At 38.6% G+C, this 16,030-nt stretch overlaps 1 protein-coding gene across 8 annotated transcripts in view; it reads right to left on the minus strand.

The window, feature by feature from the left end:
• Positions 1–16,030, minus strand: part of ADAMTSL1 (ADAMTS like 1) — a 472,773-nt gene that overhangs the window by 245,812 nt on the left and 210,931 nt on the right. For all 8 annotated transcript variants that reach the window (XR_016393555.1, XM_089913199.1, XM_089913195.1 and 5 more), the window contains 2 exons: positions 14,742–14,889; positions 9,155–9,239 (listed from right to left, as the gene is read on the minus strand). Coding sequence is in view for 7 of the 8 variants with exons in the window: in XM_089913199.1 (XP_089769325.1) it covers positions 9,155–9,239; positions 14,742–14,889 (233 nt within the window). In the remaining variant the exon portion in view is untranslated. The remainder of the gene's footprint in view (positions 1–9,154; positions 9,240–14,741; positions 14,890–16,030) is intronic.

Here is a 16,030-nt window from a genome sequence, read left to right on the forward strand (position 1 = left end):
CATGAAAAATCAGGAGTTATTCTTGACTCCTCATTTTCCCTAGTTCCTCACTTTGAAACGATTCCCAAATTCTATTAATTCTCCCTCAAAAATGTATCTGAAATTCATTTACCTCTCTCCATCTCGACTACTACCACCTTGATATAATAACAGCAACAACCACAACAATAATAGCTAACGTTCACTGATATGTTTTAAGCATTTCTATATATTAGCTCATTATAACACTGTTAGGAGATGGGTACTGTCATTGTGAAATGGACAAACAAGATTACTAGCAGACTTTCAGGGGCTGTCAAATTCTATGGAAGTGTGAGTCTCTGTCTTTGGCTAGTCTATTTTGCAACTCCATGGAGATGAAAGTTTCCTTGCAGAGAGCTAGTGATGATGTAGATGTTTCTCGTTCATAGTGACGGAACTTATTTTTCTGTTCATGTCAATGCAAATAATTTTGTCTGATAGAAAATATAAACTTTTCTAAATCCAATTCACATTAGAACTAGTTTTAACATCTTATTGGTTCTGTCATAATTCATGAGTTAAATAAAAAGTTAGACAAGTGCTCATTTTATATTTATAAATCACGATTTTTACCTTTCTGAAAATATTTTAACAACTTATATACTTAACAAAAATAAATTATATTTTAACAATTATATTTTCATCCCAATTTCTAGATGATAAAATTGAGACACAGATATTCCCAAGGTCATACTGCTAAATAAATGGCAGAGTCAAGATTCAAACCATGGCCATTTACTATAGAGTCCATGCTCTTTACCACCTCACTGTCCTGGCTCTAAGGCTGCCATGTAAGCCGGATCATTGATGCTAATATCTGCTCTCCCCTGGACTACCACAATAGCCACTGGTCTGTTTTCTTCCTCTGTTAGCTCTTAATAATGCTTTCTTCATGCTGCAGCCAGGGGGCTCTTAAAATGTAAACCTTTTCATTGTTCCTGCTATACCCAGAAACAAAGCCAAACTCCTTACCCAGGTTTATATCATGCCATTATCCATCTTCATCTCCTACCATTCTCCCCACCCCCCGCCCAGTCACTAGCTTCCAGACACACTAGTCTTCCTTCACTTGCTTAAATGTGTGTAATTCTTTCCTGACTCAGAGTTTTGGCATGTGTGGATCACTCTCTGGATGACCCTCCTCCCTTCTCTCAGCTTAGAATAACTTCCGCTCATCCTACAGGTCTCAGCTGACATGTCCCTTCTCAAAGAAGACTTCCCTGACTCCCAGACCTTTTGGGGGCCCCTGTCAGACTCTGACAGAACCTCTTCATTTTCTTATAACAGCGATCAGTTTTTGATAATCCAGTGTGAATCTTTATGGAATAACTATCTCATTTATTAGACCAAACCTCCATGAAGGTAGAACTTCACATAATAGGTGCTCAAAAATACATTTTTTTTCCAAATGAATAAGTGAATGGGTAAATAGGAGGGTAAGGGCTGATGTTATGAGTGATTTGATACTGGGCTTATTCTTGGCTCCAGAGGTTGAAACCAAGCTAGATAAAGAGGCAATAGCCTAAAACTTCAAAGAAATTAAATCATACTTTTAAGTTCCAGGCATTGGCATGGAAAATCTGAAACCATTTTCCTGTTTTAGAAGTTTCTTATGGTCTTTCAAAAGGTGATTGTGCCCAGATTTAGTAGCTATCATGGGCTTATTTATTTTTATTTCTTATAGCTGCCTTTGGGCAGTATGTGCTGGCCTTGATTCATCTTGACGGGGTTTGGGTTATCATGTAGCTTGAGACAAGTTTAAGTTCTGTGTCTATCATACTTATGTTAAATCTCAATAAAAATGCTGCTTTACAGAATAAAAGGATTTGGGGCAGCTTTGAGACAGAGGATGCCTTCAGTAATTTATACATGACTCTGGTCTAACACTGCCTTATTACACAACCAGCCACCCAACAGTGAAGACTCTGGAGCATTATGGAATTGTTCCTAGTTTAGAGGAGCCCGCTCTTTAAAACTCATTACACACAGAGATTTGGGAAAAAGAGAAGACAGACCCTTAACTGTATGAGAAGATACAATGGAGCCAAATCACTCTCCACCAATGAAAAATGAGGCTACGACACTCGTTTCAGACCATCTTTCTCTCCGTTGCTTTTCTGACCTATGTGAACAGAACATGATTTAAAAGTTTGGTTTTCCTTAAGGCTAGTCTGATGAGTTAAAAAGCCATATCCCAGGAACTAAAATGCCATTATAGCTTACAATGCTATTAGTGCATTTGGAGTTCTTAGCTTAATAAAAGAATGTAGATTTTCATGCATATTATTTTCTCTGACTTGGAGAAAAATCTAAAATATTGTAAACTCAGAATACTTGTCATGAACCATTTCTTCTTCACATGGAGTGGAATTAGTTTATCTTGCAATTTTGTAAAGGTTTCTTTCCCTTAATTCAACAAGTTTGGCAAAGCTTTCCAAAGAAAAGTTCAGTTCATTAAAAATGACCTTAATGGACTTAACATATATTGGTGGTGACAGGGTCCATACTGTATTTTGGCACACAAGGATCCCATTAATTTGTCTTTGCCACTCTCTAGGGCTCAGCTGAGCAGTAGTTCAGATTTAGTTCTGAAAGTAGCTCCAGATTGAGCATTAAGTGGAGACAGTAGGAGGGGCTGACAAATTTAGAACTTCTTGGTTTGCAAGAAAGGCTTTTCTACTGACTACATAAAAATGGCTCTGCCTGCTCTCTTGAATTTGTTATTGGTTTTTCTGTCTCTGTGCATGCTGGGAGCAAGCTTGGGGTATCAACTGGACGTAACTCAGAGTTGAGAGAGGATGCTTTTCCATCCGAGCATTTTCTAAACTTTCCTTATTAATTTTTGCCATTTGCTATAGATTTCTTTTGGTTCATATAAAGGTAACTAACGCTTGTCCCTTAGGATAAATTCTCGGCTAAATTCAAAGTGTGCCTCTTACAAGTGAGTCTTCAAAGAGGAGATACAGGAAGGTGGTGCTAGCTGGGGAACCACTAGTTGAATTTGGGGTTATTTGGGGTTACTTGTGGTTCTCTCACATGCCACATGATACAACATGTATGAGGCAGAGATAAGACCTGCCTCAATTTCTCCATTTGTAAATGAGTAATTATTATACAATTTTACTTACTTAAATATTCTCTAAGAAGATGAATGACGCTGGAAAAGGTCCAATCATAACCACAGTTAACACCTAAACAGAGTTTTCTGCATACCAGGTACTTTACACATAACTTAATCCTCTAAATAGCCTTGTGATATAGATACCATTATGTTCGTTTCTCAAATGAGGAAATTAAGGTCTCTGGGGTTAAGTGATTTGTCAGGGTTCCCTCTTACTGTTGGGGGATCCATGATTCACACCCAGGAGGTCGGTCCCTGGAGGCCACACTTTTCACCACTGTGCATGCTGCTACCACGCATGTAGCTTTGATCGATAGTTAAGGTGCTTTTTACTTTGATTCCAGCGGGGCTGTATTCCTGTTTGAGCACACAAATATACAGACTCACCCCCCCCCACATAGTTGGCAGCCTGATGTACCTGAAAAAATTTCATATTTTAGGAAATTATCTGTGGTTCCTTGAGGGCAGTGACTATTGGGTTACTTTTTACCGTACCTGCATTTGACACAAAGTCTGGCCCAGAGCAGGTGACTTAAGAGTGAATTCAGCTTCTTGCATTATGAGGTGTGAACAATTAGCAGGTCCAGTGTTATTTAAAATACATAATCAGCCAAAGAATTTATATTAAGCGTCTGCAGAGGATATAAGGGATAAGAACGATCTGGGTAGACAGGGGGACCAGAAAGGAAGGAGTTGGAAAGGAGAGAGGTCACGATCGTTATGGGGATAAGGGCTCATTCAGTCTGGCCAGTATGAGGCTTTCACTCCGCCTTGGGCCAAATCAAAATTAAATGCTTTCGTGCTTTTTTATCCCGTAACTCTAATGCCATGTTCTGCTTGAACATCCTTTTTGAGGGTTTAATGATCTGCAAATAGTGTTTACATTTCTTGATCTTAGGTGACTCTGAATTCCTAAGAGATATATCTGTTTCTCTCTATACAGAAGATGTTTCTTTTTATGTTCTGTGGCCTGGGATTCACAAAGAGAATGTACTTGAGGCACCTTGTATTGAGGATATGAACAGCAAAACTATCTGGATCCATTACCAGTGTCTGATTCTCCAAATATCCTTTGGGGGAAAATATAAAATCACGTGTCACACAATTAACAGTCCTAACCACTTTAAAAAAGTATGAATTCACATTCTTAACCACTGAGTTAAGCCATCCACATTCTCAGACAACTTACTGGATATAAATATGGACTAATATAAACGTATAGCTTAAATATTATATATTTAAATACTATTTTCACCAAGGTAAACAAACCATTTAATGACTATAGGATCACAATGGAGACTCTCATTGGCTTTTCTTTCTGTATCTTAATTCCTTGTGGGTTCTGTTCACACAGATGCATGACAGGAATTTCCCTTTGCCTCTTACTGAATCAGCCCCATCACTAAGCTGATGCCATCTGGCATCCAGATATTACCTCTGCCTTCTGCCCACTTGCTTTCCTTCTTCTTCCTTTTTAATATGGCTCACACCAAGGTTATTTGTGGCAATACGTTTAAGGCTTGGGTATTGTGTCGCAGCCCCAAAATGTTGTCCTAACCATGCAGTAAAGCTGTTCACGAAACATCTAATAAGATGAGTCAACATTTTTTTAAGTGTAAGATCAAGGCACAGAGGACCACCCAATCCCACCTTTGAAAGGACAGCACCGTTAGGGGTCTCCACCTGATGTATGCTGTGGTTTGATGGAGGGATGGCTAGTTAAAATGGCGGTGCTGGTCAAGTGTACCCAAGGGAATCACCTGTCTCCCATCACTTGTTCTGAGCCATCCAAGCACTCCCGGCAACTGAAATCACTCTGGGGTGGACCTGACTTCCCTAGATGCCCAATTAGTCTGACCTTCCTCTCCCTGGGATGACTTGATTCAGAGAGCAGAAAGTCTAGAAAGAGAAAGGTAGGGCATCGAGAGCCCCCACGCCATCACCTTCTAGGGCATTGGGTGGCTTGTGAGTGGCTTGAAGGAGTTAAGAAAATGAAAAATCTTCTTCCTATTCCAAGTCAGATTAGGTTTTTTAAGAAGGCCAGCTGATTAACTACAGCAGCAGTAGACAGCTGTCTTGACAGGTCCTAGAAGTCACCATAGTTTCATTTTTGCTCAAGAAATTAAGCTATCAAAGTGGCCATGCTGTGTACTTGGCTTGAAGTGGGCATGCTGTTCATGCACACATCCCAACAAAGACTGAAAGGAAGGTATAAAAGCAGGAGGTGCAAAATCAAGTCAGTGATTTCTTTAGCTTCTATCTGATTAATGAGTATAATTGGATGACCACAATGTAGTTCTGATCCCTCACCAAACAGAAGTAAAATTTTGAGGGTTCAAAAAATACCTAGAAAGCTGTTTCCATATATTTGTCGGTGGAAGCAACCAGCTGGCATTTCAGTGATGTGTCCTAAATCTAACATTACTCTCATCAGCTGGAGGCAAATTCAAAAACACACAGTTTGAATAACAGCACAAGAGAATTCTGTCAGTCCCTCTCCCGTTTCCCCCTTTCTAGTGGTAGAATGGCACTGCTATTACCCTCAGAAAAATGCAACTCTCCCAGAATCTTATTTTTTTGTACAAGTCTATCTCAAACCATAATTCTTTCCATGTTAATTGCGTAGCAGGGATTTCTATGGATTTCTCAGCTGACATCCTTGGACGCAAGTTCACTTTACTGTGTGAATTTATAAGGTTGTCTGTGCTTGACCAGCTTCAGTAGCTAAAGCCTCCCATCCCTTAGTCTCAGTTTGGGGCTGGATCTTGTTCGCGCTGCCCTGCTCAATGAAGAGAGACAAAGCTGCTTCAAGATTCTTGATGTGGGTTGTCAGGAAAACCTGATCAAAACATGTGTGTGGATGAAGGCGAATTATGGCCACCAGTGAAAAGTCAGTTTAGAATGCAGGACTCCCACAGGTGGGTTAAGAAGGCATTTTCTGCAGATCAAGGAAATATACTCATCACAATATTCCTACCTTTGTGCCACAGGAATCGAATACACTGTAAAAAAAAAAACCCAGGTCTTTGCTGAGGAAAAGACAATGTCTGAAAGCATTTATAAATGAAGCTGCAGCTTCATAAGATGAATCTCATCAACAGTAAGTTCATTACTATCATGTGACCCACTATTGATATTTATTTCAGCTATTCTATGAGACTAATAACTGTATTTGTACCCTCTGCATGGCGTTTAGTTTAGCGGAATATGTAACATACTTCTGTTCTATAAAGTTTTAGTTATGTCTTGGCAGTTCAGTATTTTCCTATAGTTTTCTTCTAAACATGTCTTAGAGTGGCTGCTTTCAAACATATTTTTGGCTACAGTGATAAGCCCAATTTTTTTTTTCATTTTGGGCTTACCAAAAGAATCTGACATTCAATAATGGTATCTCCATATGCTAAAGACTTTAAGCTGCTGATTTTCCCATAGTATTTAATGAGACAGGCTGGTGATAATATTTTTATTCTACATAAGGGGAAGTAAATGCTATTTGCTGTTTTGTTACAGAACTCTCCATGTTAACTGGAGCCAAAGCAAGAGATAATAGTCCTGGACCACTGTTCTTGCTTCTCTTCTCTGTATTAGTTCAGAAGTGACAACCACAGCTTCTAAACATTACTATATAATTTAAGCAATGTGAGTCTCTTTGGTGGGGGGGAAGGAAAGCCTTGCTGACAGTGTATCATTTTTTCATTATACTATGGAGGGTAATTATAGGTTGTTCCATACATTCAGAAACTAGTCTGTGTGGTTTTAAAAAAAAGAATTAAGACCCTGCAAAATTATGTTTTTAAAATTCAAAATCAGTTAAAAAAAATAATGTGGCACGTAGGACCTTTCCTAGGGTTCAGTGTGGTAAACAGTAAAGTGTATTAAAATGTGGAAACCACATACCTTTCATGACATTATTCTACAGCTGTCATTTATTTCATTTTTGTATAAAAGTAATTATTGTTCTGAGCATAACAGTATACATTTCCTTTACCCGGCACTAGCACTCCAATTACAATCAACTTCAATTCAGATTAATCATGCCAAATGGCAATTCCACTACACCAAGAGTAAAATTTAATGATCTAATATATAGCTATAGTTTCAATGGTTAAAACTATGTGTTTACTACTTTAGGGATTTTCTTAAGATTAAAGTTACGCATAATGCATCTTAATCAGAGTTTTAGTGGAAAACACTCATTACAAATTATAGTTGAATGTGGTCTATGTGATGCTTCTGCAGAAGCATTAAACTCTACTTACAGCTTTCATTTGAGAGGTATCTAATAAAGAGAAAGACTTTTAATTATTAGTATAAGGTGTTTTGATCTAATTTAAACTTTGTTATATTATTTAACATCGGTCATAATGCAATATTACTCCCAGAATTACGCTTTAGACCAAATGACAAAATATAATGTACGGGAGAGCAGAGTTTATTTAGGTAAAATAATACCTATCTGGCTTTAAATGTATTGAATCTAGGAATACGTATAAGGAGTAACTAGCTCCAATTACATGGCATCTTTCTGTGCCTTAAATAGGACCCCTTAGCGGATTCAAGAGTTAATACCCCTCTAAAATGAACTGCTTCCTTCCTCTCCAGCAGCAAGAAGGTCGGTCAAGCCAGGTACTGGCAGGAGAGAAACAGAAAGTTTCAAGCCTTTATATAGTCACATAAAAGTTGCACTGTATCTTTAACCACTGCCTTTCCTCCAAAGTTCTGCAGTGGCTAGCTGCTTTTTCTTAAAGCCTTTTCTCAAAGAAGTTGCAAACAAAGTGCTGTAGCAACTTTATGATACAGAAATAATCTATGTTTTCCTTCTTATCCTTTTAAGTAAGAAATGTGTTACCTTATATATAAACCATTTTTCTGTGAAACCAAGTACCATTTTTTTTACAAATGAACTTTGGTCATTTTACCAATCTGCATTTTGGATCCCTTTTTCAATCTCTTGATGTTTAGGGTGTGATTCAGAATACAATCTGTGTTCTGGCAAACCATATCAGATTTAGATTCAAACAGGATGACTCAGAAGAGGTTCTAAATTGCTTTTGAATATATAAATTATAATCTTAATTTATATATTATATTTAGTAAAATTTAAACTACAGGTTGAATTTGGAAACCATTTTGTATCCTGAATGCTATACTGTGAGCTCTCGGAGGGTGGGTAACATAACATGTCTTAGGTGCCAATGCATAGCACTGAGCCTAGTACTTGTATTAAATAAGTTAATCTAGAAAATCATCAGTCAGAGAAACTGCTTTGGTCATAGATGAAATTCATCAATAAAATGCTTTCCTGTATTTTTAAAAATGATGTAGCAGAGAGGCCTATCAGTGTATTGCAATAGAATCAATATACAGTTATTGGTCAATCAATCAACCAGCTTAAGTTTGTCTCTCTTCCTTGTTTCCTCTTCTGAAGTATCTGGAAAATCTGTGCCTAGTGGTCTTACAGATTTCATGGCCTTGATCAGACTGAGCCAGTGTGGGACCTTGATCAAGTGGGGCAAAGACCTGGTATCCATCTGATACCAATCCCAGCAAGAAAGGGAAAAGAAAAGCTAATAAGCTTCCTTTGACCTCAGATATATTTCACTTACCCTTTCCTTTTTGTGAGTGGCTATACTGCAAAGCTGGGAGATAACGAGTATAAAAAGCTGCCTAGGCTTTCACATCAAATCTGCGCTACATCATCAGATGCAGCCTGGACCTTCTCACCTTTGGCCTCTTGGCAAAAGAAAACAGGAGGTCAGATTTTGGAGAAGAGGGTAGGCACTACACTTTCATTTTCTTAGTTCATAACTGAAAAGATTTAGAGAGCAATCATGTTTTGAGAAACACTACGAAACTGATAAATCTCCAATTTGACAGCCCCGCAGCCTCATTCCTCCCTTGGTAAGAGGAGTACACTTAGCTCAGAACCCATGAAAGCCACCATCAGCAAGACACTGCTTTCTTTAAACCAATCAGCTTCAAAAGCAGAACAACGCATGGCTGAAAACTTACGAGGGCTCTTCTGACACAGCAGCTCCTTCTTCAAGTTCTTGAGCTTGTTTGTACCATGGTAGCTTGGCCTCTACCGGAAGTTTTTCTGAGAATTAAGTGCATGCACACAAAAGAGAAGAGGTTAGAACCAATTTAGGATTTCAGGGAAATTTCATTTTCTCCTCCCCAGTTGTTGATTTTGTACTACCTAAAAGTTATGATGTCGATAACTGCAAATATGTTTTTAGGTAAATTTCTGCCTATGATGATAGTTATATGAAGAAAATGAAAATCAGATTTTAAAATGTTTAATAACACTAGTCTCTGTGTATATGTCCCCTTTATTATGTTGATTAGCAAAGGAAAGTCTTTTCATTATGAAAATCGTAACTCTAGAGCTCAGTATGTGTATAAAGGGTCATTGAAATATCTTTGATTCTATTTCCTGTTGAAAAGATTTACCTTTTAAAACAAACACAAAGTACAATGGATTATACTGTGATACTTTCATAAATTCTAACTTGTTTTTCTTTTGCCTTTTGGCTAAGTGTGATCTGTTCCATACTGTGAAAAACAAACAAAATTGACACTCTGAAATTCACAAAATGTTGCTTTAGACATTTGACTCATTCAATTCCAACCCAAGGCTCTATGACAACTGGAATACGATCAACTTAGGGTCCACAACTCGTAATCTGACTTGCTTCAACTATTTATCTAGCTTTGGCCAAACAATTCAGAACAAGTTTCCTAACTACTTCCTAGCAAAAAAATGTGGAGGAGAAAAAGAAAGAGGGAGGTAATAACTGCTCCTTCAGAAGTAACTGCCAAGATTCCCATTCTGACATATTTATTAGGGTCATTTATAGGCATATTTGCCTTTACAGTATGAGCCAGTGAAGCTCTATCACCATTTTATAACAAATCATTGTAAAGATGAAAGAAATATGTCTATATATGCGTACACCATAGGATTATATGGCATTTTAATGATGTTTAGAGAGCCAGACTCACTACTTACTTGTGAAAATCCAGATTTATTCTTTTTTTTTTATGGACCATTTTTTAAGTCTTTATTGAATTTGTTACAATATTGCTTCTGTTTTATGTTTTGGGTTTTGGCCCCGAGGCATGTGGGATCTTAGTTCCCTGACCAGGGATCGAACCCACACCCCCCACACTGGAAGGTGAAGTCTCAACCACTGGACCACCAGGGAAGTCCCCAGATTTTATTCTTGATAGTTAACCACAAACTGCTTTTCTTTCTCTGAAGTGGCTGGGTAAAGGACGAATGAATAAAGAATGGACTATTTTAAGTTAGGGTCATCACTTATCCTCTATGTACAACAATTGTTTATGGTCAGAAAACAAAGCCAGTGAGAAATATTGATGTAAAACTGCCAAAGCCAAAAGGATTTGCTAACATTTTGAATCCAGGAAGATGGTTCCGAAAATACACACATCATTTTACAACTAGCCCACCTCCCCCAGATAAATGACTCGGTCAATGAAGCCGTCTATGACAGCTCGAACCATCCCTGTCTTTCCATAATGAAGAATTCAGCTTGGCACTAATAGTAGGCTTTTAATACATCACTCTCTTTTTGAACCGACCTCTGTCAGCTGTATCAGTGGCCACTGCTTCCTTTATATATATTTTTAACAACTTTATTGGAGTATAATTGCTTTACAATGGTGTGTTAGTTTCTGCTCTATAACAAAGTGAATCAGCTATACATATACATATATCTCCATATCTCCTCCCTCTTGCATCTCCTTCCCACCCTCCCTATCCCACCCCTCTAGGTGGTCACAAAGCACCGAGCTGATAATCCCTGTGCTATGCGGCTGCTACCCACTAGCTATCTACTTGACATTTGGTAGTAGATATAAGTCCATGCCACTCTCTTACTTCCTCCCAGCTTACCCTTCCCCCTCCCCGTGTCCTCAAGTCCATTCTCTATGTCTGCGTCTTTATTCCTGTCCTGCCCCTAGGTTCTTCAGAACTTTTTTTTTTTTAGATTCCATATATATGTGTTAGCATACGGCATTTATTTTTCTCTTTCTGACTTCCTTCACTCTGTATGACAGACTCTAGGTCCATCCGCCTCACTACAAATAACTCAATTTCGTTTCTTTTTATGGGTGAGTAATATTCCATTGTATATATGTGCCACATCTTCTTTATCCACTCATTTGTTGATGGACACTCAGGTTGCTTCCATGTCCTGGCTGTTGTATATAGAGCTGCAATGAACATTGTGGTACATGACTCTTTTTGAATTATGGTTTCCTCAGGATATATGCCCAGTAGTGGGATTGCTGGGTCATATGGTAGTTCTATTTTTAGTTTTTTAAGGAACCTCCAGACTGTTCTCCATAGTGGCTGTATCCATTTACATTCCCACCAACAGTGCAAGAGGGTTCCCTTTTCTCCACACCCTCTCCAGCATTTATTATTTGTAGACTTTTTAATGATGGCCATTCTGACTGGTGTAAGGTGATATATCATTGCAGTTTTGATTTGCATTTCTCTAATAATTAGCGATGATGAGCATATTTTCATGTGCCTGTTGGCCACCTGTGTATGTCTTCTTTGGGGAAATGTCTATTTAAGTCTTCTGCCCATTTTTTGATTGGGTTGTTTGTTTTCTTTGGTATTAAGCTGTATGAGCTGTTTGTACATTTTGGAAATTAATCCCTTGTAGGTAGCATTTTTTGCAGATATTTTCTCCCAGTCCATAGGTTGTCTTTTTATTTTGTTAATGGTGTCTTTTGCTGTGCGAAAGCTTTTAAGTTTGATTAGGTCCCATTTGTTTATTTTTGTTTTTATCTCTATTACTGTAGGAGACAGATCCAAAAAAATATTGCTACTATTTCTGTCAAAGAGTGTTCTGCTTATGCTTTCCTTTAGGAGTTTTATAGAATCTGTTTTTACATTTAGGTCTTTACTTCATTTTGAGTTTATTTTTGGATTTGGTGTTAGAGAATGTTCTAACTTCATTGTTTACATGTAGCCGTCCACTTTTCCCAGCACCACTTACTGAAGAGACTGTCTTTTCTCCATTGTATATTCTTGCCTCCCTTGTCATAGATTAATTGGCCATAACTGTGTGGGTTTATTTCTGGGCTTTCTGTCCTGTTCCACTGATCTGTATGTCTATTTTTGTGCTAGTACCATACTCTTTTGATGACTGTAGCTTTGTAGTATAGTCTGAAGTCAGGGAGCCTGATTCCTCCAGCTCCGTTCTTCTTTCTCAAGATTGTTTTGGCTGTTCAGGGTCTTTTGTGTTCCCATACAAATTTTAGAATTTTCTGTTCTAGTTCTGTGAAAAATGCCATTGGTAATTTGATAGGGATTGCATTGCATCTGTGGATTGCCTCTGGCAGTATGGTCATTTTAAGAATATTTATTCTTCCAAAATCAAGGAACATGGTATATCTTTCCATCTGTTTATGTTGTTTTTGATTTCTTTTATCAGCATCTTATAGTTTTTGAAGTACAGGTCTTTTGCCTCCTTAGGTAGGTTTATTCCTAGGTATTCTATTCTTTTTGATGCGATGGTAAATGGAATTGTTTCCTTAATTTCTCTTTCTGATATTTTGTTATTAGTGTATATAAATGCAAATATAAATGCAACAGATTTCTGTATGTCAATTTTGTATCTAGCGAATTTACCGAATTCATTGATGAGCTCTAGTAGTCTTCTGGTAGTGTCTTTAGGATTTTCTATGTAATGCATCATGTCATCTGCAAACAGTGACAGTTTTACTTCTTCTTTCTCCATTTGGGTTCCTTTCATTTCCTTTTCTTCTCTGACTGCTGTGACTAGAACTTCCAAAACTATGTTGAATAAAGCTGGCGAGAGTGGGCACCCTGGTCTTGTTCCTGATCTTTGAGGAAATGCTTTCAGCTTTTCACCATTGAGTATAATGTTAGCTGTGGGCCTGTCATATATAGGCTTTATTATGTTGCGGTATTCCCCCACTATGCCCACTTTCTGACGAGTTTTTATCATAAATGGATGTTGAATTTTATCAAAAGCTTTTTCTGCATCTATTGAGATGACCATATGCTTTCTATTCTTCAATTTGTTAATGTGGTGTATCACATTGATTGATTTGATTGATCTGCAGATACTAAAAAATCCTTGCTTCCCTGGGATAATCCCACTTGATCATGGTATATGGTTCTTTTAATGTATTGTTGGATTTGGTTTGCTAGCATTTTGCTGAGGATTTCTGCATCTATGTTCATCAGTGATACTGGTCTGTAATTTTCTTTCTTTGTGATATCTTTGTCTGGTTTTGGTATCAGGCTGATGGTGGCCTCATAGAATGAGTTCAGAAGTGTTCCTTCCTCTGCAATATTTTGGAATAGTTTTAGAAGGATAGGTGTTAACTCTTCTCTAAATGTTTGGTAGAATTCACCTGTTAAGCCATCTGGTCCTGAACTTTTGCTTGTTGGGAGTTTTTAAATCACAGTTTCAATTTCAGTACTTGTGACTGGTCTGTTCATATTTTCTACTTCTCCCTGGCTCGGTCTTGGGAGATTGTACCTTTCTAAGAATTTGTCCATTTCTTCTAGATTGTCCACTTTATTGGTGTATAGTTACTCATAGTGGTCTCTTATGATCCTTTGTATTTCTATGGTGTCAGCTGTAACTTATCCTTTTTCATTTCTGATTTTATTGATTTGGGCCCTCTTCCTTTGTTTCTTGATGAGTCTCACCACCCTGTGGTTTTTTTTTTTTTTTTAATTTATTTATTTTTGGCTGCGTTGGGTCTCGCTGCATGCGGGTTTTCTCTAGTTGCGGAAAGCAGGGACTTCTCTTTGCTGCATGCACAGGCTTCTCATTGTGCTGGTTTCTCTTTGTAGAGCACGGGCTCTAGGCACGCAGTCTTCAGTAGTTGTAGCTCACGGGCTCTAAAGCACAGGCTCAGTAGTTGTGGCGCATGGGCTTAGTTGCTCCACAGCATGTGGGATCTTCCCAGACCAGGGCTTGAACCTGTGTCCCCTGCATTGGCGCCACCAGGGAAGCTGTCCCCACCTTGTTTTTTTTTTTTTTTTTTGAGGTACGCAGGCCTCTCACTGTTGTGGCCTCTCCTGTTGCGGAGCACAGGCTCTGGATGCGCAGGCTCAGCGGCCATGGCTCACGGGCCCAGCCGCTCCACAGCATGTGGGATCTTCCTGGACCGGGGCACGAACCCATGTCCCCTGCATCGGCAGGCGGACTCTCAACCACTGTGCCACCAGGGAAGCCCACCACCTTGCTTTTAACAGCAAGCAATATGGATAGTAAATCAGACATATATTTCTAAAATATCTCCTTTCGAGCAAATATATCTGATATTTTTCAGCAACAGTCTTCTATCAACTTTCTGAACCAGGAGAGAATTATAGCAATACGTAGTGCTTAAAAACAATGTGCAAGCAAAACCATTTGAAAGATTTTTAGAAAGAGTTAAGTCCATTTAGTAGAGGCTAAGTTACAAAGAACAGCTATTAAGAACACTTGGGATACTTAATTATATTCCAAGGAGTTGAAAACAGCACTGAATATGTACAACAATGACAAGACTGGTTACAGAGCCCCTGTCAAGTTACCTTTGGGTTTATAGCAGGGAGTGGGTATGATGCATTCCTCTTTTATGTGGGGCTTGGTTTTGGGGCTACAGCCTCCGGTGTGCATTCCCCGATGGTCGATGCAGAGGACCACACGGTACCTGAGGCCCTGGCCACACGTCACTGTGCACTGGAAGGAGAGTGCAAGAGAGGAGACTCATAGGCAAAGCCTTGTTTACTTTTCTTCATTTCCCACCTGAGTCTTTTCAAAGGGCTCCTTTTACAGAAGGACTCCTGGTGGCTTTATACCACTTCTTACTAGTCATGGGATCTTTGTTCTATTTGGCAATTTGAGGGTGAAGCTGGCTGAACACTAAATCACTTGCAATTTCTTAGCTTTGGATTAGTCAGTCAGCCTTTCTTAAACACCCACTGTGTGCAAAGTCCCAAACCAAGTCACAAAAAGAAGGAGAAGAGAAATTATAGAGTGTGCCCGATTTTGATTACCAAGACTGTATGTCAATTTTATTAGTCACTTTGCTAATGACTGTTAGGTCCAAATTATGGGAAATGCCAGCTCCAATGTGGACATTAAAATTTTTTTAACTTCCATCATAGCTAATTTATATCGCTGCATGGCTGATCCAATTGATTATAGTGACGTGGAAAAAAGACATTGAAAGGAACTGATTCAATGGCCAGATGGAGACAGCACCTCCAGTGGTTTTACATGCCTGGGAACAAGTCTAGATAGGAAGATGTCACAGCTCTGATCTGCTGCCACAAAGCCACAAGGCTAAGTGAATAGCCCTTTGCCATCTCTGTGGCTGAGGGCACATCTTTCCATCTCACCTTTCCATCTCCTGTGCCATTTCACACCTTTTTCCACTAGCAGCCAGGATCCCTCAAATAACATTTTATGCTTAAGCTGCTGCAGTGGCTTCCCTAAGGTGTAGACTGTTTTGGTTTTAATTAATCCCACTTCACCTCCATTCTAATTATGTTGCTATCTTCATTTCATCTTTTTTTCAGTGAATAATATACATAGTTTTCATCTTAATCCACTGAAGACACTTTTTGGACATAGACAAAGTAGAAGAAATAAAAAATGAAACCAAACTTTTGGTCTACTGAGCTTGACCATCAGGACAGCGTACACAGCTTCAGGCTCAGTCATCGGCCTCAATTATTCTTGACAGACATTTGCCTCCTCTTGCCATTTGAGGGAATGTTATGGGGAGTGACAGAGGTTTCTTAAAGTAGCTTGAAGAAAGATGTTTGAAAAAATCTATACATATATTTTTTCCTACTCATTTACTTTTGGCGGGGCT

The sequence above is a fragment of the Delphinapterus leucas genome, chromosome 6 (assembly GCF_059928025.1).
Source record: "Delphinapterus leucas isolate spDelLeu-1000000601 "Yukka" chromosome 6, BTC_Dleu_Yukka2, whole genome shotgun sequence".
Classification (NCBI taxonomy): Eukaryota; Metazoa; Chordata; class Mammalia; order Artiodactyla; family Monodontidae; genus Delphinapterus; species Delphinapterus leucas.